We start from the raw sequence: 22,918 nt of genomic DNA on the forward strand, positions 1-22,918 counted from the left end.
AACCCCTTAGTGCAAACTTTATCCGTTCTAGTTTTATAAACCCTGCCATGTCATTTATCCAGATCTCCACGCCCGGGGTTTGGCTTCCTTCCACATAAGCAATATCCTTCGCCGGGCTACTAGGGACGCAAAGGCCAAGACATCAGCCTCTTTCGCCTCCTGCACTCCCGGCTCTTCTGCAACCCCAAATATAGCCAACCCCCAGCCTGGCTCGACCCGGACCCCCACCACCTTCGAAAGCACCTTTGCCACCCCCACCCAGAACCCCTGCAGTGCCGGACATGACCAAAACATGTGGGTGTGGTTTGCTGGGCTTCTCGAGCATCTCCCACACCTATCCTCTACCCCGAAAAATTTACTGAGCCTTGCTCCGGTCATATGCGCCCTGTGTAAAACCTTGAATTGTATCAGGCTTAGCCTGGCGCACGAGGACGACGAGTTTACCCTAGGTAGGGCATCAGCCCACAGCCCCTCCTCAATCTCTTCCCCCAGCTCTTCTTCCCATTTCCCCTTCAGCTCATCCACCATGATCTCCCCCTCGTCCCTCATTTCCCTGTATATATCTGACACCCTACCATCCCCCACCCATGTCCCTGAGATCACTCTATCTTGAATCTCCTGCGTCGGGAGCAGCATGTATCGAAATTCATTCCCTTGGGGCAACCCATATTTTTCCGTCAGCGCTCCCAGACTCGCAAACGTCCCGTCTACGAACAGATCTCTCAGTTGCACAACCCCAGCTCTCGACCATGCTCCAAATCCCCCATCCATTCTCCCCGGGACAAACCTATGGTTATTTCTTATCGGGGACCGCACCGAGGCTCCCGTCCTTCCCCTATGTTGTCTCCACTGCCCCCAAATTTTTAGTGTTGTCACCACCACTGGACTTGTGGTGTATTTCTTCGGGGAGAACGGCAACGGTGCCGTCACCATTGCTTGTAGGCTGGTTCCTTTGCAGGACGCCATCTCCAATCTCTTCCACGCCGCTCCCTCCCCTTCTCCCATCCACTTACACACCATTGAGATATTGACGGCTCAGTAGTATTCACTTAGGCTCGGTAGTGCCAGCCCCCCCCCCCCCCCCCCCCCCCATCCCTGCTACGCTGCAAGAACCCCCTCCTCACTTTCGGGGTCTTCCCGGCCCACACAAAACTCATGACACTTTTCTCAATTCTCTTGAAAAAAGCCTTCGTGACCATCACCGGAAGGCACTGAAACACAAAAAGGAATCTCGGGAGGACTACCATTTTGACCGCCTGCACCCTACCCACCAGTGACAGGGGCACCATGTCCCATCTCTTAAAATCCTCCTCTATCTGTTCCACCAATCTTGTTAAATTAAGCCTATGTAAGGTTCCCCAACTCCTGGCTATCTGAATCCCTAAGTACTGGAAATCTCTTGTCACCTTCCTCAGCGGTAAGTCATCTATTCCCCTGCTCTGCTCCCCCGGATGCCCCACAAACAACTCACTCTTCCCCATATTCAATTTGTACCCTGAAAATTCCCCAAACTCCCTAAGTGTCTGCATTATCTCAGGCATCCCCTCCACTGGGTCTGCATCATACAGCAATAAATCATCTGCATACAAAGATACCTGGTGTTCTTTTCCTCCCCTGAGTACTCCCCTCCACTTCCTGGAGCCCCTCAGTGCTATGGCCAGGGGCTCAATCGCCAATGCAAACAGTAACGGAGACACGGGACACCCCTGCCTCATCCCTCTATGAAGACGGAAGTAGTCAGACCTCTGTCTGTTCGTGACCACGCTCGCCACTGGGGCCCTATACAGCAGCTGTACCCATCCGATATACCCTTCTCCAAAACCAAATCTCCTCAGCACCTCCCACAGATAATCCCACTCCACTCTGTCGAATGCTTTCTCGGCGTCCATCGCCAGCACTATCTCCGCCTCCCCCTCTGGCGGGGGCATCATCATTACCCCTAGCAACCTCCGTATGTTCGTGTTCAGCTGTCTCCCCTTAACGAACCCAGTTTGATCCTCGTGGACCACCCCCGGGACACAGTCCTCTATCCTCGTCGCCATCATCTTGGCCAGGAGCTTAGCATCTACATTTAAAAGGGAAATGGGCCTGTAGGACCCACACTGCAGCGGGTCTTTTTCCTTCTTCAAAAGGAGCGATATCGTTGCCTCCGACATAGTCGGGGGCAGCTGCACCCTTTCCCTGGCCTCATTAAAGCTTCTCGTCAAAAGCGGGGCCAGTAGGTCCATATACTTCCTATAAAATTCCACCGGGAATCCGTCCGGTACCGGGGCCTTCTCCGCCTGCATGCTCCCAATCCCTTTTACCACCTCCTCCATCTCAATCTGTGCTCCCAGTCCTGCCCTCTCCTGCTCCTCCACCTTAGGGAATTCCAGCTGATCCAGGAAATGCATCATTCCCTCCTTCCCTTCCGGGGGCTGAGCCTTATCTTACCTCATAAAATGCCTTGAACACCCTGTTCACTCTCTCCGCTCCCCGTTCCATCTCTCCCTCCTCATCTCTCACCCCACCTATCTCCCTCGCTGCTCCCCTCTTCCTCAATTGGTGGGCCAGTAGCCAACTCGCCTTCTCTCCATACTCATACTGTACACCCTGTGCCCTCCACTGTGCCTCTGCCTTACCCGTGGTCAGCAGGTCAAATTCCACATGTAGCCTTTGTCTTTCCCTGTATAGTCCCTCCTCCGGTGCCTCCGCATATTGCCTGTCCACCCTCAAAAGTTCTTTCAGCAATCGCTCCCTTTCTTTACCCTCTTGCTTCCCTTTATGTGCCCTTATGGATATCAGTTCCCCTCTAACCACTGCCTTCAACGCCTCCCAGACCACTCCCACCTGAATCTCTCCTTTGTCATTAAGCTCCAAGTACCTTTCGATGCACCCCCTCACCCTTAAACATACCCCCTCATCCGCCAATAAGCCCATATCCATTCTCCTACCTCCAGGTCTACCCAATGTGGAGCGTGGTCCGAAATGGCTATGGCCGTATATTCCGTCCCTGTCACCTTCGGAATCAGTGCCCTTCCCAAGACAAAAAAAGTCGATCTGTGAGTATACTTTGTGAACATGGGAGAAAAATGAGAACTCCTTACTCCTAGGCCTACCAAATCTCCAGGGGTCTACCCCTCCCATCTGTTCCATGATGTCCTTGAGTACCCTGGCCGCTGCCGGCCTCCTCCCGGTCCTGGACCTCGACCGGTCCAGCCCTGGATCAAGCACCGTATTGAAGTCTCCCCCCATTACCAACTTTCCCGCCTCCAGGTCCGGGATATGTCCCAACATACGCCTCATAAAATTTGCACCATCCCAGTTTGGGGCATACACGTTCACCAGAACCACTGCCTCCCCTTGCAATCTGCCACTCACCATCACATATCTACCCCCACTATCCGCCACTGTGGTCTTTGCCTCAAACAGTACCCGTTTCCCCACTAAGATAGCCACCCCCCTGTTCTTCGCATCTAAACCCGAATGAAACACCTGCCCCACCCATCCTTTACGTAGTCTGACCTGGTCTATCAGTTTCAGATGCGTCTCCTGCAACATAACCACATCTGCCTTTAATTTCTTTAGGTGTGCGAGTACCCGTGCCCTTTTGATCGGCCCGTTCAGCCCTCTCACGTTCCACGTGATCAGCCGGGTTGGGGGGCTCTTTACCCCCCCCCCCCCTTGTCGACTAGCCATCCCCTTTTTTAACCCAGCTCCTCACCCGGTTCCCACGTACCCGTATGTCCCCCCGACGGCGCCCTCCCGCCTCGACCACCCCATCCCATAACAGCTCCCCCTTCTCCTTAGCAGCAGCAACCCAGTTAACCCCCCCCCACCCCGCTAGATCCCCCTCTAGCGTAGTTGCACCCCCCATGTTGTTCCCAGAAGTCAGCGAACTCTGGCTGACCTCGGCTTCCCTCCTTGTCCTCGGCCCCCTCTGTGCGAGGCCCCCTCCTTCCTGCGTCCCTGTTCCCGCCATAATTACCATAGCGCGGGAACAAAGCCCGCGTTTCCCACTCGGCCCCGCCCCTAATGGCCGGCGCCCACAGTTCCTCATACCCCCCCCCAAACATGGGGGAGAGAGAAAAGTTCCAGGATCGCAGAATTAACAAATTGAAAATACCATCCCCCCCCCCACCCTTTTTTCTCGCCCCACATAATCACCCCACCACTTTGTCCCAAAAGTTCTTTTGCCCGACTATTCCAGCTTCTCGTCCACAATGAATGTCCACGCCTCTTCTGCCGTCTCAAAGTAGTGGTGCTTCCCTTGGTGTGTGACCCACAATCTCGCCGGTTGCAACATTCCAAACTGGATCTTTTTGTGAAGCACCGCCTTAGCCCGATTAAAACTTGCCCTCCTTCACGCCACCTCCGCACTCCAATCCTGGTATACGCGGATCACCGCGTTCTCCCACCTACAGCTCCGAGTTTTCTTCGCCCTTCTGAGGACCGTCTCTCTGTCATTATAGCGGAGAAACCTCACCACTATAGCTCGGGGTATTTCTCCAGCCTTCGGTCTTCGCGTCAGAACTCGATAAGCTCCCTCCACCTCCAAAGGGCCCGTCGGGGCCTCCGATCCCATTAGCGACTGAAGCATCGTGCTCACATATGTCCCGACGTCCGCCCCTTCTGCGCCTTCGGGAAGACCCAGAACTCTTAGATTCTTCCTCCTCGAGTTATTCTCCAGTACTTCCAACCTTTCCACACACCTTTTGTGCTGTGCCTCGTGCGTCTCTGCCTTCACCACCAGGCCCTGTATTTCGTCTTCATTTTCAGTAGCCTTTGCCTTCACGACCCGAAGCTCCAGCTCTTGGGTCCTCTGCTCCTCCTTTAGCCCTTCAATCGCCTGCAATATTGGGGCCAACAGCTCCTTCTTCAACTCCTTTTTCAGCTCTTCCACACAGCGTCGCATGAACTCTTGTTGGTCCGGGCCCCATAACAAGCGGCCACCTTCCGACGCCATCTTGCTTTGAGCTTCCCTTCCTTGCTGCTGCTCCAGAGGATCCTCCGCAATCCGGCCGCTATCCTCTCCCTTATCCATGTGTGTCCGGGGGGGATTCCCTTCTGGTTTACCGCACAGTGTTTTTGGCCGTTTAAATTGCCGTTGGGGCTCCTATTAAGAGCCCAAAAGTCCGTTCCAACGGGAGCTGCCGAAACGTGCGACTTGGCTGGTCATCGCCGCACCCGGAAGTCCCTTTCCAAGATATTCCTTGATCTGTTAGCCAGGCTCAAACTGTTACAACATTTCATTAGCTGTCTATCTGCAAACAGGTAAAATGGTTTTTAATATTTAATTAGCAAAAAACTTCCCCTGCAAAAATCACTGATTACTTTTAATCACAACCACAGCAGACATACAGTCTGTAAGCATATTAACCTATTAAATTACTGCAAAAATACAGACTATAAAGTATGACAATATCTTATAATAACCACAAATACAAAAATGAAATTGAAGAAAATACGACCAGCTGCAGTATTTGTTAATTTAAAAAAAAAATGTCAAGTACCCAATTATATTTTTCCAATTAAGGGACAATTTAGCATGGTCAATCAATCAACTTTGGGTTGTGGGGTCAAACCCAGGCAACATGGGGAGAATGTGCAAACTCTACACAAACAGTGAGCCAGGATCGAACCCGGGTCCTCAGTGCCGTGACGCAGCAGTGTTAACCACTGTGCTGCCTCCAGTTGCAGTTTGTTTTGTTAATTAGCAAGGCAACCCAGTGGAAAGAATTTCCAAGATTCTTAACTGTGCAAAGCATTATGTTTGACTGAAATTGTAGGATGTTTTGAGTGAATCATTATATGTATAGATTAGGGGATATGTTGGATGTGGTTTATGCAGACTTTGCAAACATTAGATATAATGCTGTGTAAGGACTTTTGTTGCAAAAGTGGCCATGCAGATAGAGACAGCTAAAAAAACTGACAAGTGTCTCAGTGTTGGATCTATTTTTGTGTGTGTACAGCGTCAGTATATGATCTTATTTGGAAATAAAAGGTTAATTTTCAAAGTTTGTGGGTAGCAAAATGCTGAAAGGATTAAAAACAGAACGTAAACTGGTGAGGAGAATAAGAACATAAGAACTAGGAACAGGAGTACACCATCTGGCCCCTCGATCCTGCTCTGCCATTTAATGAGATCATGGCTGATCTTTGTGGACTCAGCTCCACTCTCCGGCTCGTACACCATATCCCAAATCCCTTTATTCTTCAGAAAGGTATCTATCTTTTTCTTAAAAACGTTTAAAGAAGGAGCCTCAACTGCTTCACTGGGCAAGGAATTCCAGAGATTCACAACCCCTTGGGTGAAGAAGTTCCTCCTACACTCCGTCCTAAATCTACTTCCCCTTATTTTGAGGCTATGCCCCCTAGTTCTGCTTTCCCCGACCAGTGGAAACAACCTGCCCGCATCTATCCTATCTATTCCCTTCATAATTTTATATGTTTCAATAAGATCCCCTCGCCTCCTTCTAAACTCCAATGAGTACAGTCCCAGTCTACTCAACCTCTTGTCATAATCTAATCCCCTCAACTCTGGGATCAACCTAGTGAATCTCCTCTGCACTCCCTCCAGTGCCAATATGTCCTTTCTCAGGTAAGGAGACCAAAACTGAACACAATACTCCAGATGTGGCCTCACCAACACCCTATACAATTGCGGCATAACCTCACTAGTCTTGAACTCCATCCCTCTAGCAATGAAAGACAAAACTCGATTAGCCTTCTTAATCACCTGTTGCACCTGCACACCAACTTTTTGCGACTCGTGCACCAGCACACCCAGGTCCCTCTGCACAGCAGCATGTTTTAACATCTTACCGTTTAAATAATAACCCGTTCTGCTGTTATTCCTCCCAAAATGGATAGCCTCACACTTGGCAACATTGAATTCCATCTGCCAGACCCTAGCCCATTCACCTAACCTATCCAAATCCTTCTGCAGACTTCCGGTATCCTCTGCACTTTTTGCTTTACCACTCATCTTAGTGTCGTCTGCAAACTTTGACACATTGCACTTGGTCCCCAACTCCAAATCGTCTATGTAAATTGTGAACAACTGCGGGCCCAACACTGATCCTTGAGGGACCCCACTAGTTACAGGTTGCCAACCAGAGAAACACCCATTTATCCCCACTCTCTGCTTTCTGTTCGTTAACCAATCCTCTACGGGGAGATAAGTGACCAGACATTGTTCAATATGGGGAATGAACGGAATTACAATTGTCAACAAGAATAAAATGTCGAGGTATAACTTAAATACATTCCTCAATGTGTTTGAGTGTGAAGTGTCTTTAAGACAGAGACAAATAGATAGGTTCTTGATTAATAAGGGATTTGGGGTTACGGGGAGAAGTCGGGAGAATGGGAATGAGAAACGTATCAGCCATGATCGAATGGTGGAGCAGACCCAATGGGCTGAATGGCCTAATTCTGCTCCTATGTCTGATGGTTTAATGGAGCAAAAAGGATGCAGATGGAAACATAGGCAAGTTAGATTTGAGGATTTATATTGAGGATGGGTGAACACAAAAGTAAAGCTGTCAAGATAACTATGTCTGAAATGACACTAAGCCTACAGTACTCGACATGACATGATTTTGGGCGCCTTGCTCTAAGATGGATAGAATGGCCCCAGAGAGCATGCAGTGAATATGCAGTGCATGCAGTGAATATTTACCAGAATAATAGCTGGAATTAGAAGTAAAGCTTAGAGCTTTGTATTCTCATAACGCGATGATTGAGGCAGGATTTAATAGTTATGTTCAAAATGATGAGAATAAACAGGATAAGCATTGGGGCATAAATTGAAGAGGTCCCAATGCAGGTACAAGGTACGTGAAAAAGGAAATAGAAATAAACTCTTGGAGTGATCAAAATACTTTGCCACAAGTGATGATAGATGCTGGATTGGTTCTGCATTTAAAGCGTATGTGTTCATTTTTAAGTGGAATATCAAAATAATGGACAAATAGCAGGAAAATTAGACTATGCAAAATCAACACCAGAGAGGCTTAAATTCAGCACATGTCAGAAACTACTACTCCTATGTCATAAACATACTTATCATGTAGGTTTTAATTCTAGAAGAAATTAAAGTTATATACTGTGTCAGTAATGCTAGAATGACACTTTTTGGCTCTATTTCCCGTTATCCCTTTATCTGTATTGTCTGTAGCCTAGAAAAATATCCCAAGATGCTTCTTAGAGGCATAAGGCAATGAATGCTGAGCCAAAGAGGGAGGACTGATGAAAGCTTTGATCAAAGTGATGGGGGTTTATGAAAGTCTTGAAGGAGGTGGGAGACAGGGAAATTAACGGTGGTAATTGTAGAATGGAGTTGATGAGGATAGAAATTCAGTGAAAGAAAAACCCTGGATTTGAAGGCTACTAAAAACACTTTGTCCATAAGGATTAACCAACGAGGGATCGGGTTATTTTTAGGTTTAGTATTATCTAATGAGAAATGGCTAATTAATAACCTTGCTGTAAAGGAGCGATTAGGAAATAATGATCATAATATATAATTTCACATTAAGTTTGAAAATTATTTGGTTCATTCTAAAACTAGGGTCTTAAATCTAAACAAAGGAAATTATGATGGTATAATGGCAGTAGATTGGGAAAATACATCTGATGGTAGACGGGCAGGGGCGAGTAATTAAAAAGGTATTACATGGCTTCCAGCAAATATACATTCCTGTAAGACACAAAACATAATAGGAAAGGCTAAAAAATCATAAAAGTTAAAATACTTGGATCCAGGGACGTGGCTTATAAGGTTGCCAGGAAAAACGGTAAGCCCAAGGTTTGTGAACAATTTAACATCCAGCAAAGGATGACCAGAAACTGATAAAGAAAGGTAAAAGAATATGACTGCGATCTAGCAAGTAAGGCAGACTGTAGAAATAGACAGGAAAGTAACAGATGTAATCCGACTATTTAAAAAGAGAGGGAGAGCGAAAACTGAAAACTAAAGATCTGTTAGTTTGACACCGTAGAAGGGAAATGTTAGAATCTATTATCAAAGTTGTGATAACTGGATACTGTCATGTGAGAATACCTTTAAGAAATGGGTGTTTATCAAATAGCTGTAGTGATGTCCAGAGTGTGGGTGGAGCTGGGCTGTCTGTCTGTTTTTACTTTCGTTTTTGAGCTGGCAGCTACAGTGTGTTTTTGTTTTCAGAGTTGGAGCTGCATCCAGCCAAACAAGGTGTAATTTTGATCTCTCTGCATGAAAAGAATGTCTTCAGGTCACTTGCTAATTTAAAAATGATAACTGCTCTCAGTAGAGAATTTAAATCTGCTGTCTTTGTTCAAGAGAGTATTTGTATATGAATGTTGCTAGGAAAGATTAAGGGTTACTTATAGAGTACTGTATTCTTTGGGGGGAGTATTTGAGTTATAGTTGCTAAGATGTTTACTGTGTGTTTATAAAATGTTAACTGGATTCATAGAATAAACATTGTTTTGTTTTAAAAGTACTTTAGATCTCTGTTGCATCACACCTGCAGAGTGGGCCCTTGTGCTCCCCATAACCAAAATCTATTAAAAGTTGTGGATCAGGTGAACTCCATGATACACTTTGGGGTTCTCTAAACCTTGGCCCATAATAATACTTGGAAAATAATGATATGATTGGGCAGAGGCATCATGGATTTATGAAAGGAAAATCATGTTTGACAAACCTGTTGGAAGTGTTTTGAGAATGTAACTTGTAGTCTGATAAAGGAGAACCAATGGATGTTGCGGATCTGGATTTTCAGAAGGCTTTTGAAAAAGTCCCACACAGGAGGTCAATAAACAATGGGATTGGGATTAATATATGGGATGGACTGAGAATTGGTTAACAGGCAGAAAACAGGGTGTAGGAATAAAAGGGTAATTCTCAGGATGGCAGACTGTTGCTAGTAGAGTACCGCAAGGATCACTGCTGGGGTCTCAGCTTTTCACAATCTATAACAATGCTTTGGATGTAGGGACCAAATGTAATATTGCCAAATTTGCTGATGAGACAAAACTAGCTGGGAATGTGAGTTGTCAGGAGGATGCAAGAAGGATTCAAGTAGACAGATTTGGTGAATGGGCAAGAACATGGCAGATGGGATGTAATGTGAATAAGTATGACGTTACCACTTTGGTAGAAAAAAACAGAAAGACTGAGCATGTTGTAAATGGTGAGAGGTCAGGAAGTATTGATATCCCAAGGGATCTGGGTACCCTTGTCACAAGGGGTCATTAAAACCTAGCATGCAGGTGCAGCATACAATTGGGAAGGTAAATGGTATGTTAGCCTTCATCACAGTGGGATTTGAGTACAGGAGTACATATGTCTTGCTGCAATTTTATAGAGCCTTGGTGAGACCACATCTAGAGTATTGTGTACAGTTCTGATCTCCTTCCCAAAGGGAGGATGTATTTGCCATGGAGGAAGTGCAATGGAGGTTCATCAAACTAATCCCCGAGGTGAGGAGAGATTGAGGAGACTGGGCCTGCATTCTCTAGAGTTACAAAGAATGAGAGGCGATCTTGTTGAAACTGAACAAATTCTTATTGAGTGTGACAGGGTAGATGTAGATTGGATGTTTCTCCTGGCTGCTAAATATGGAACCAGGAGACACAGTCTCAGAATAACTGAGATATGGGGGAATTCCTTCACTCAGATGGTGGTGAATGTTTGGAATTCCCTACCCTAGAGGGCTGTGGAAGCTCAATCATTGAGCACGTTCAAGACACAAATTGATAGATTTCTGGCTACAAATGACAGCAAGAGATATGGTAATAGTAGGAAATGATATGTTTGAATGGCAGAGTGAAATGATGGGCTGAATGGCTTACTCCCTTTTCCTAAGTTTGTATGTCAATGGGTTGCAGATTTTAACATTTGAATTTTCCTGACAACTGTTTGATAAAAATATGCCAATTTCTTAGTCCCATTCTAATTTGATTTCTTTTTATTTTAGACACGTGCCTTTTCTGGTGGTCAAGTGAAAAAGGCAAACAACTTATACAGTTGTGGGAAAATTATATTTTAATAATGGAGACGCTGGAAGAAAATCAAGTGAGTAGTTCATGTCTACTTTATATATACCTGTCCCGTTGAAAATTGCCACATTAGTATCATGGATATAAGTGTTCCATTCTCGAGCATCACCCTGAGCTAAATAATGGAATTGACGTTTAAGATGAAACTTTAGGATTCCGTGTATGACATTTGTGTTTCAGACTACTTTCATAAGTGAATCTTAGCTCTTGAGAGTATTTTCACTTCCCCTGTAAGTACCGGATACCCACTGTGCAAAGAAGAACTCAGAGGTCATTATGAATAAACCATTAAAGATGCATAAGCAATTTCAGCTCCTTTTTGACCATGACCAACATGATAGCTAGATTTTGGGCTTTTAGTCGTTGTCATAAGCTACAGGATTTGTGTAATTTTCAGTGGAAAAACATGAGTCTAGATGATAAAGGTTTGAAAAGTGATGAATGAATTGGATATGGATCATAAGTATTAATTCCTGCAATTACACATGACCTTGAATAGCGAGTCACGGCCAAGGCATGTGGCGAGTATGAATTCTTCTTCAGTCTGTGAATGTGCAGTTCTTCAAAAATTACTGAGCCGGGAGTTAATTTCCCTTTATAGAAGCTAAATTGTAGATTAAATGGAAAGGTTGATGGGTTGTTGTGTCTCCTGGAGCTTTACCGATTGCCTTTGTGAGTTGGAGGAGAAAGTCCCAATTTCTCCTCCTTTGTTCTTTTCACTCTCCCAGGAGATTGGGAAACGAGGGTGTGTATGTGAGTGACTGGTGTACATGGCAGTCCCATTTCTGGATGAGGCGGGCCCGATGGACCAGATGTTCTTTTCTTCCCTTTTCTTTGTGTTCTTGTCTTTGCGCGTGACAGAATTAAAGAAGCTAATGCCAAGCTAAAATTTTAGACACACTGCTTAAGTGTTTATGGTTTTTAGGAATAACTGTGTACTGTTATGATGATGGAGAAGAAAAAGCCCTGGAATTATAAACACAAATATTGGATTTAAGATCTGAGTTTTATATTTTCAAAATGGACCCAGAGCACAGCCGCCGACAGGAATGGCTACAGGGTGCTTCTCTGAGCGACAATGGAACCCCTCCCTGTACTTCCAGGCAAGGTACTTGTGAAATCACCCAAAGACGGATTAACATCTCCGGGAAAGACAAGGGAACATAATGGCTGCCTCGTCCAAAGATCCTGGATATAATCACCGAGATTGTGTGTGTGTTTTTTATTCCTTACCTTTTAGTAGTTAATAGACTTACTGTATCATGACTCAAGAAAGCTTGGTTAATTTGGCTCCTTTTTAAACATAATGGTTTGGAAAAGATATCCAAGGGAAAGGCAACCATTTTAGATTAACCCTCTGTTGCTACCAACAGAGGGTGTGTTGAAGAAAGACACGGAGCCAGTCATCCCTCCTCACCCGGGTTTGTACAGTTTTGGGGTATCCCCGTCGGGCAGTGACAAATCGAGTGGTCTCGCTCAGATCAACAACTTTTGGGGAACCTCTCCTGGGGCTGGTCGTCGTGAGGTAGATAAAAAATGAATCCTCATGGTTTTGTATTTTAGGTTCACGTCATAAGACCAATTTTTCCACGGCTCAAGAGCTTAATGGATGCCACTGTTTGCAATGATCGAGGTAATTATGACTCTTCGGTGTAATTTTGTTTCCTTACTAATTTTACCTCGTCCTCTAATACAGAACACAAGAAATCATTCACACATATTGACAGGTTGTTTTCAAAACCCTTAATGCTCTCCAGTTACAGAACACTAATGAGAGTTCCTAGTGCACAATATCTAATGTTTGAAAGCAGTGAAAGGGTATCAAAGGGGAAACGCTGCAATCCATTTGTCCTTGTTACTGATTTTTGAAATACCATTTTCAGTATCAATTAATGAGGCATAATGTGTTCAGTATCATTCACAGCTCATCAGATAATTCAACAGTCTTAAGCCCGCATCCAGCAAAACCAGGGCAACATTTGTGCATTCAGACCTGGGCTGATAAATGGCAAGTAACACTTTGCCGCGTAGGTGCCAGGTGATGACCGTCTCCAAAAAGAGTCCAATCACCTCCCTGTGACATGCAACGGGATTATCATTGCTGCATCTCCCACTACAAACATCCCTGGGGTCACCATTGACCAGAAACGTAACTGGATATTAATATTGAGACAGCAAGGGCAAGTCAGAGGCTGAGAATTCTGTGTGGAGTGACTCGCGTCTTGACTCCCCAAAGCCTTTTTACCATCCACGAGGCACAAGTCAGGGATGTGATGGAAAACCCTTCACTTGCCTGGATGAGTGCAGCCCCAACAATACTTGTGAGAAGCTCAACATACCCAGGACAAAGTAATCCACTTGATTGGCGCCCATCCACCACCTTAAATATTCACTCCCTTTATTGCCCACGCACAATGGCAGCAGTGTGCATCACAAAATGCACTACAGCAACTCAATGAACTCTTGCAACAGCACCTCCCAAGTCCACGACCTCTATCACCTAGAAGCCAAGCAGCAGCAGATACATGGGAACACCACCACTTGCAAATTTCCTCCCAAATCTCACACCTTGGAAATATATCACTCCTCCTTCAATGTTGCTGGGCCAAAAACCTGAAACTCCCTTCCTCACAGCACTGTGGGGGGAGTATTTTCACCACACGCACTACAGCAGTTCAAGAAGGTGGCTCACTGATTGAGCTTATTGAGCAATTAGTGATTGGCAATAAAAGCTGACTTTGCTTGTTGCTTATGAATGAATAAAAAGAAAAGTTTTTAAAAATAAATTTAGACTACCCAATTTATTTTTTCCAATGAAGGGACAATTTAACGTGGCCAATCCACCTACCCTGCACATCTTTGGGTTGTGGGGGCGAAACCCACGCAGACACGGGAAGAATGTGCAAACTCCACACGGACAGTGACCCAGAGCCGGGATCGAGCCTGGGACCTCAGTGCCGTGAGGCAGCAGTGCTAACCACTGTGCCGCCGTACTGCCCATAAAAAGCAAAGTTAAACAATTACTTGATGAAGATTAAAATAAGAGCAAAATACTGTGGTGCTGGAACCTGAAACAAAAATTGGATAATCTCAGGTCTGGCAGCATCCTTTGAGAGAAAAGAGAGTTTAACATTTGGAGTCTGTGATTCTTCAGATGAAGACTAATAGGTTAAAGTCATTCATTGATGGTGAGGATGATAGTAAATTGCTAACTTTGAGAGTTATCGGATAAATCTACTCATGGACTGTTAATTGTCCTGCATGATTCCTTGTTATAAATATGTCTTAACTGGGGCACTCCACTGTTTTTGGATTACTCTTTAGTTGCTATCAATACACGAAAACAAACTAATTGAACAGCAATGGGGGTAATTTTTGTCATTGTTTATGGTTCCTGTATTCGTGCACGCTTTTTTATATCCCTTCAGAAAAATGCTTTCATTGATCAGAACTGTTGCACCTAATATCCTGATTCAGAACTCTCAACTTATTGTTATGGCTAATTATTTTGAACACCAAGCTGTGTTGCCGTTCGATGTGTCAGTATGGTAATCATCCACAATTGCTACTCTATTCAGTTCCTGAGATTATTCTTTTAAAGGAAGATGGGATGATGGTTTGCTGGCAGAGTTTGGCTGTTTTCTCGACAACTGGCACGATTTGCTTGGAAGTGTGAACTTTCTGAAAGTGTACTTAATTATTTTCAGATATGGGGTCAGCTTTCACTTGCGTGATGACTCAACTCTGAGTCATTTGTGGATCAGGAGGAGGCTATTTGGTCCAAAGGGTCCACGCTGGCTCCCCATAGAGCAATCCATCCTGTCCCAAAACCAGAGCAGAAAATACTGGACGATCTCAGCAGGTCTGACAGCATTCATGGAGAGAAAAGGGAGCAGACATAGACATAGAACAGTACAGCACAGTACAGGCTCTTTGGCCCACAATGTTGTGCTGACCATTTATCCTAATCTAAGATCAACCTAACCTACACCCCTTCAATTTACTGCTGTCCATACGCCTGTCCATGAGTCGCTTAAATACCAGAAGTGCACGAGAAGGCAGAACTAGAAAGTTAGGTAAGAGCTGTGCTGAAGCTGCAGTTGGAGACAGCATGGCCGAGCACCGGAGCTTTGCCAAGCAGAAACGGCACTACCTGTACCCGATTGAAGAGTCGATTGATCGGCTGGAGCACAGATTGGACGCCCAGGATCGGGCGATCCAGAAGGCTGAGAAGGCGCTGGCTGAGCAGGAGGAGCATCAAACAGCGGTGGAGCTGGAGGTGGGGATGCTGCGGGACTAGCAGAAAAGGCTTCTGGAGAAGGTGGAGGACCTAGAATAGGTCCCGTTAGCAGAACTTAAGAATTGTCGGGCTCCCGGAGGGGTCTGAGGGAGCTGATGCTGGGGCATACATAGCCAGTATGTTTGAAAAGCTGCTGGGGGAGGGGACATTCTCCCGACCCTTGGGGGTGGACAGGGCGTACAGAGCGCTTGCGAGGAAGCCGCGAACGGGGGACCCTCCGAGAGCAGGTTCCTGGACAAGGAATGTATTCTTCAGTGGGCCAAGCGAACGCGGAGCTGTAAATGGGACAACAGTATCCTGCGGGTGTATCCTGAGTGTGGAGGTGGCTAGGAAAAGGGCAGGCTTCAACCAAGTTATGTCCGTCTTCTTCAAGAAACAGGTGAAGTTTGGACTGCTGTATCCGGCTCGTCTCTGGATCACATATGAGGACCAGCATCATATTTTGAGTCGCCCGAAGACGCGCTGGACTTAGTGAAAAGAAAAGGACTAGTGGGGGGCTGAGAACTCGTGAACCTTGATGCAACTTGTTGGCTTATATTGGGTCTCTCCCTTTGAAAATTTTTCTTTCTTCTGTTTAAGGTGGGAGGGGGGGGGGGGGGGGGGGAGTTTTTTTCGTTTTCGGGTTTTCTTTTTGGTGGATGTTGGCAATGTCTTTTTCTTTGATGTGCACTTTTGTGGGATGGAAGCGTGCTTGTTTGGGTTTTGATGTTTGTTTGTTTTTCAGCTGGGGGATTGTGTGGGGATTGTTAGATGAGGGAATTTGTTTGTCTGAGCAGGGGGGAGGGGAGTGAAGGAACAATAGGTGGTAGACTTTTTGGTGCCAGGGGCCACCAAGCTAGCTGGGTGAGCTAGCTCACGGAAGCACAGTGGGGGTGTGTGCATATGTTTAGCTTATTGTATGGGTTAGGTTTCAGAGTGGTTGCCAGGGGAGGGGGCGGGTAGTTATTCTGCTGACGAGGGAGGGACTTCGGTTGAGGGACAGAGAGGAGGTCGGTGGCGGGGGCTGCCGGGGGGCGGGCAGGAGGAGGCACAGCGCATGGGCTGGCGGCGGGCCCAAGAAAGGGAATGGAGGGGGCCCCCCCAACTAGGCTGCTCACCTGGAATGTTCGAGGGATGAATGGGCCGGTTAAAAGGATGCGCGTGTTCGCGCACTTGAGGGGACTGAAGGCGGATGTGATAATGCTGCAGGAGACGCACCTTAGAGTAGTGGACCAGGTTAGATTGAGGAAAGGCTGGGTCAGACAGGTCTTCCACTCGGGGCTGGATATAAAGACTAGAGGTGTTGCGATCTTGGTTAATAAGCGGGTGATATTTGAGGTGGGCAGAATAGTTTCGGATGTGGGGGGTTGATATATTATGGTTAGACCATAAGACCATAAGACATAGGAACGGAAGTAAGGCCATTCGACCCATCGAGTCCACTCCACCATTCAATCATGGCTGATTTCAACTCCATTTACCCGCTCTCTCTCCATAGCCCTTAATTCCTCGAGAAATCAAGAGTGTCTTAAAGACACTCAACGTCCCGGCCTCAACCGCCCTCTGTGGCAATGAATTCCACAGACCCACCACTCCCTGGCTGAAGAAATTTCTCCTCATCTCTGTTCTAAAGTGACTCCCTTTTATTCTAAGGCTGTGCGCCCGGGTCCTAGTCTCCCCTGCTAATGGAAACAACTTCCCTACGTCCACCCTATGTTGTTTAGTGCTATTGATTTAATTTCATTCCAAATTAACAAGGCAACCCCGCCCCCTCTGCCCACCTCTCTGTCTTTTCGATAGGTTGTGAATCCCTGGATGTTTAAATGCCAGTCCTGAACCCCCTGCAACCACGTCTCTGTGATGCCTACCACATCACACCTGCCAGTCACAATCTGGGCCACAAGCTCATCTACCTTGTTCCGTACACTGCGCGCATTTAAATATAGCACCTTTAATTCTCTATTGACCGTCCCTTTTTGTTTTCTTAGTGTGGTGGACCTTGGTTTACTGAGCCTTTCCATACACTGTGTCATATTTTGTGGGATGGGGACTATCGTAACCTCTCCTGAGTTCTGTCTTTTTGTGCTTTTTTGTATTCCTAAGCAGCTACGCTTCCCACTGATTACTTCACCTCTTGGTTCCCTGACTTTCCCTTCCCCCCCAATCTCTAGTTTAAAGTCTTATTGACCACCCTATTTACTCTTTTCGCCAGAACACTGGTCCCAGCTCGGTTCAGGTGGAGACCATCCCAACGGTATAGGTCCCCCCTGTCCCAAAACTGATGCCAGTGTCCCATGAAAAGGAACCCCTCTTTCCCACACCACTCTTTCAGCCACGTGTTAACTTCCCTTATTCTTGCCTCCCTATGCCAATTTGCACGTGGCTCGGGCAGTAATCCGGAGATTATGACCCTTGAGGACCTGTTTTTTAATTTGAATCCTAGCACTTTATAATCTCTAAATAGGTCCTCTTTTCTAGACTTGCCTATGTTGTTGGTACCGACATGGACCACAACAACTGGAACCTCCCCCTCCCTCTCCAGTATCCTTTCAAGCCGGCCAGAGATGTCCCGCAACCCTAGCACCGGGCAGGCAACATACCATGCGGGACTCTTTATCCTGCTCACAAAGGATACTATCTATCCCCCTGATAATAGAATCCCCTACAACTACAACTTGCCTATTTACTCCCTCCCCTTGAATGGCCTGCTGAACCATGGTGCCTTGGTCAGCTGACTCATCCTTCCTGCAGCCCTGTTCGCCATCCACACAGGGAGCAAGTGCCTCATACCTGTTGGACAGAGTCAAGGGCTGAGGCTCCTGAGTTCCTGACTGCTGGTTCCCTTTACCTGCCTGACTTGCAGTCACACCCTGCTGTCCCTGGCCACTGGCAGGATTTAAACTACTTACTCTTGACAGGTGTGACTGCCTCCTGAAACACTGTGTCCAGGTAAGTCTCCCCCTCCCGGATGTGCCTCAGTGTTTGAAGCTCAGACTCCAGCTCATCAACTCTGAGCCGGAGCTCTTCGAGCAGCCAACACTTACTGCAGATGTGGTCGCTGCAGCTCGCAATGGGATCTGCCAGCTCCCACATCAAACAGCTCAAGCACATCACCTGACCAGCCATCACTAATTAATTAATTAGTTTAATTTAAGTTTCCGAGTTTAGCTGTGTTTTTAAAAAAATTTGGGGCAGATTTGCTATCAACCAATCAGATCACAGCTTCCCTCTGATGTCACTTTTGGGGAAAAAAACTGGAAAACGAAGAGACTGCTCCTCCTCCTCCGAACGGCTCCCGAAATTAGGCCCGGAGAAAGAGAGAGAACAAAACAGTCGGGAAAAAGCACCTTCTCCCACTCTTCACCGAATTACCTCACTGCACCAAATTCTCACTCTGTCTGTGTCTCACTCACTCAGGCTGTGTCTCCTTGACCAGCGCAATGCTTACTAAGTGCGCTTTCTGTCTGTCTTTTATACAGACTTTAGGATGACTCACACTAAAACTTCAAAGAGAAGAATACAATGTGTACCTTTGTGCCCCTTAACAGGCCTCAGGTGACTGCCAGATAACTGCCTCTCAGCAATTAGGGTGGGGGCAGCTTCAGCCAATCAGACACGAATCTACACTGCACTTTTAACTGAAAAACAACAAAATTAAATTAACCACTTACCTTTCCTGGTTACCTCACTGCACCAAATTCTCACTCTGTCTGTGTCTCACTCACTCAGGCTGTGTCTCCTTGACCAGCACAATGCTTCAATGGTTAGTGGTAAGCTGGAGGGGATGAAGGTAGTGCTGGTTAATGTATATGCGCCAAATTGCGATGACGTGGAATTTATAAAGAGGATGTTGGGGGAAGATACCGGACCTGGACTCGCGCAAGCTGGTCATGGGAGGGGACTTTAATACAGTTATTGATCCCGGCCTGGATCGGTCATGCTCAAAAATGGGCAGGGTGCCAGCAATGGCAAAGGAACTGAACGGGTTCATGGAGCAGATGGGGGTGGGTGGATCCATGGAGATTTAGGCAGCCGAGGATGAAGGAGTTCTCCTTCTACTCCCACGTGCATAAGGTATACTCTCGGAGCGATTTCTTTGTTTTGGGTAGGGCCTTGCTGGCAGGGGTGGTGGACACTGGGTACTCGGCGATCACAATCTCGGACCATGCTCCGCACTTGGTTGACCTGCAGGTTAGTAAAGATAGCAATCAGCGCCCGCAATGGAGATTAGATGTAGGGCTGTTGGCGGATGAAGCAGTGTGCGAGAGGCTGAGGAAATGCATACTGAATTACCTGCAGATAAATGATACGGGGGAGGTCTCAGCCACGGTGGTCTGGGAAGCGCTGAAGGCAGTGATGAGAGGAGAGCTGATCTCGATCCGGGCTCACAGGGACAGGACGGACAGGGCAGAGACGGACCGACTGGTAAAGTCGACAGGAGGTACGCGGAGACTCCAGAGATGGGCTTTTAAGGGAACGGCGGAGGCTACAGGCGGAGTTTGGCTTGTTAACCACAGGGAGGGCAGTGGAACAGCTCAGAAAGGCGAGGGGGGCGATCTACGAGTTTGGTGAGAAGGCCAGCAGGATGCTTGCACAGCAGCTCCGAAAGAGGGAAATAAGGCAAGTTATTGACGAGGATGGGAACTTAGTTGGGGACTCAGCAGGGGTGAGCAAGGCGTTCAGGGATTTCTACAGCAGGTTGTACAGGTCGGAAGCCTGTGCAGGGCTGGAGGGGATGAGGCACTTCCTGGAGGGGCTGACTTTCCCGAAGGTGGACGGGGAGATGGTCGAAGGACTGGTGGCCCTGACCGGGTTGGAAGAGATAGTGGATGGCTTGAAGGCTATGCAGCCGAGTAAGGCTCAGGGACCGGTTGGGTACCCAGTGGAGTTCTACAAAAAGTTCTCCGGGATATTGGGACCGGTGCTGATGAAGGTGTTTAATGAGGCAAGGGAAAGAGGGGTTCTGCCCCAGATGATGTCACAGGCCACAATTTCGCTTATCCTGAAACGGGACAAGAACCCGGAGCTATGTGGGTCTTACAGGCAGATTTCCCTGTTGAAGGTAGACTCCAAACTGTTGACCAAAATGTTGTCCTCCAGGATTGAGGATTGTGTACCGAACGTCGTTGTGGAGGATAAGACCGGGTTCGTTCAGGGCAGGCAGCTGGTGACCAATGTAAGAAAGCTGTTAAACGTGATCATGATGCCCCTGGAAAGTAGGGAGGTGAAGGTAGTGGTCGCAATGGATGCGGAAAAAGCTTTTGACCGGGTTGAGTGGGATTATTTATGGGACTGGGTCAGGTTGCTGTACTAGGCTCCTGTGGCAAATGTACGGACGAACAGGACGACTTCGGACTATTTTAGACTGCACCGGGGGACGAGACAGGGATGCCCCCTCTCCCCACTGCTCTTTGCGCTGGCTGTAGAGCCGCTGACAATTGCTCTGAGGGCCTCGAGGGGCTAGAAGGGGCTGATCCGGGCGGGGGGGGGGGGTGGAGCACAGAGTCTCGCTGTATGCGGACGACCTGCTTCTGTATGTTTCAGATCCGATTGAGGGGATGGAAGAAATCATGGGAATTTTAGGGGAATTTGGACGGTTTTCAGGGTATAAGCTTAATATGGGGAAGAGCGAGATGTTTGCGGTACAGGCGAGGGGTCAGGAGAGGCGACTGGGGGAACTGCCGTTTAGATTGGCAGGGAACAGTTTAAGGTACCGAGGTATCCAAGTGGCGCGGGATTGGGACCGGCTACATAGATTGAACTTGGCCCGGTTGGTGGATCAGATGAAAGATGATTTCCGGAGATGGGTTGCGCTCCCGTTGTCTCTAGCTGGTAGATTCCAAACGGTGAAAATGACGGTCCTCCCGAGATTCTTGTTTGTATTTCAATGTCTCCCCATCTTCTTTCCGCGGTCCTTTTTTAAGTGGGTCAATAAGGTTATAGCGGGCTTTGTATGGGGGGGGCAAGTCCCCGCGAGTAAGGGGGGTAATGCTTGAGCGGAGTCGGGGAGAGGGAGGGCTGGCGCTGCCGAACTTTAGCAATTATTACTGGGCGGCTAACAGCCATGATTTGGAAGTGGCTGGGTGGGGGGGCATGGATGCGTATGGAGGCGGCTTCTTGCAAGGACACAAGTTTGGGGGCGCTGGTAACTGCGTCTCTGCAGTTCCCGCCAGCACGGTACTCCACCAGCCCCGTGATGGTGGCGGCCTTGAGAGTCTGGGGGCAATGGAGGTGACGTGGGAGCAGTGGGAGCATCGGTCTTGTCCCCAATCTGCGATAATCACCGGTTTGCCCCGGAGAGGATTGACGGGGGGTTCCGAATATGGCGGAGAGCGGGGATTGAGAGGATGGGGGACATGTTTATAGAGGGGAGCTTTCCGAATATGAGGGCGCTGGAGGAGAAGTTTGCATTGGTGGGGGGAAACAAATTTCGATATCTGCAGTTGCGGGACTTTCTGCGTTGACCGGTACCAACCTTCAAGTTGAAGTTGTTCAAGTGAAGACAAGCATCCAGCAGAGGGCGGTAGAGTGGAGCTGCTGATTGGCTGTTGCGGGGGCAATTTGCATACATCCGCTGTGCTCACCCTAACTTGAAGGAGGTTTGTGGAGGAGCTGTTGTCAAGTGACACTTAAACCCAAAACACTTCTTCAGTGTTTCCCTCCCTACCCCCTCCTCTAACAAAAAAAAAAACAACCGCTGTAAAGATCACGAGGAAGGCTCGAGGGCAGGTAGAAGTAGAAAGAAGTTGAACCGTAATATCACAGCCTGCAGGTAAGGGATTGGCTGGTGACTGGTAAGTAGTTTTTCTTTTATTTTCCCTCCGGTGTTATCGTGCGGAGCGCAGAAGTTGCTGAGTGAGTGCTTGCTGAGAAGGGGAGTGAATAACAGGTAAGCTCTTTCTTTCTTTTTCTTTTTTTATCTAGAGGGGATGGCAGGGAACATAGTGCAATGTTCCTCCTACAGAATGTTTGAGGTGAGGGACGCCGTCTGTGTCCCTGCTGATTTCATCTGTGGGAAGTGCACCCATCGCCAGCTCCTCAGAAACCATGTTAGGGAACTGGAGCTGGATGAACTTCGGATCATTCGGGAGGCAAAGGTGGTCACAGATAGAAGCTTCAGGGATGTAGTTACTCCGAAGAATAAAGATAGATGAGTGACGGTGAGAGGGGCTGGGAGGAAGCAGTCAGTACAGGGATCCCCTGTGGTCGTTCCCCTTAGTAACAAGTCTACCGCTTTGGATTCTATTGGGGGGGACGGGGACTTACCAGGGGTAAGCCATGGGGTACAGGTCTCTGGCACAGAGTCTGTCCCTGTTGCTCAGAAGGGAAGGGGGGAGAGGAGTGGAGCATTAGTCATTGGAGACTCCATAGTTAGGGGAATAAATAGGAGATTCTGTGGGAACGAGAGAGACTCGCGGTTGGTGTGTTGCCTCCCAGGTGCCAGGGTGCGTGATGTCTCGGATCGTGTTTTTGGGATCCTTAAGGGGGAGGGGGAGCAGCCCCAAGTCGTGGTCCACATAGGTACCAACAACATAGGTAGGAAAAGGGATAGGGATGTAAGGCAGGAATTCAGGGAGCTAGGGTGGAAACTTAGATCTAGGACAAACA

The 22,918-nt window shown here is 47.6% G+C and overlaps 1 protein-coding gene across 2 annotated transcripts in view; it reads left to right on the forward strand.

The window, feature by feature from the left end:
* The window catches only part of LOC140427526 (probable methyltransferase TARBP1), a 309,002-nt gene that overhangs the window by 2,434 nt on the left and 283,650 nt on the right, over window positions 1–22,918 (forward strand). For both annotated transcript variants that reach the window (XR_011948558.1, XM_072513011.1), the window contains exons 2-3: window positions 10,950–11,047; window positions 12,595–12,664. Coding sequence is in view for 1 of the 2 variants with exons in the window: in XM_072513011.1 (XP_072369112.1) it covers window positions 10,950–11,047; window positions 12,595–12,664 (168 nt within the window). In the remaining variant the exon portion in view is untranslated. The remainder of the gene's footprint in view (window positions 1–10,949; window positions 11,048–12,594; window positions 12,665–22,918) is intronic.

The sequence above is a fragment of the Scyliorhinus torazame genome, chromosome 1 (assembly GCF_047496885.1).
Source record: "Scyliorhinus torazame isolate Kashiwa2021f chromosome 1, sScyTor2.1, whole genome shotgun sequence".
Lineage (NCBI taxonomy): Eukaryota > Metazoa > Chordata > Chondrichthyes > Carcharhiniformes > Scyliorhinidae > Scyliorhinus > Scyliorhinus torazame.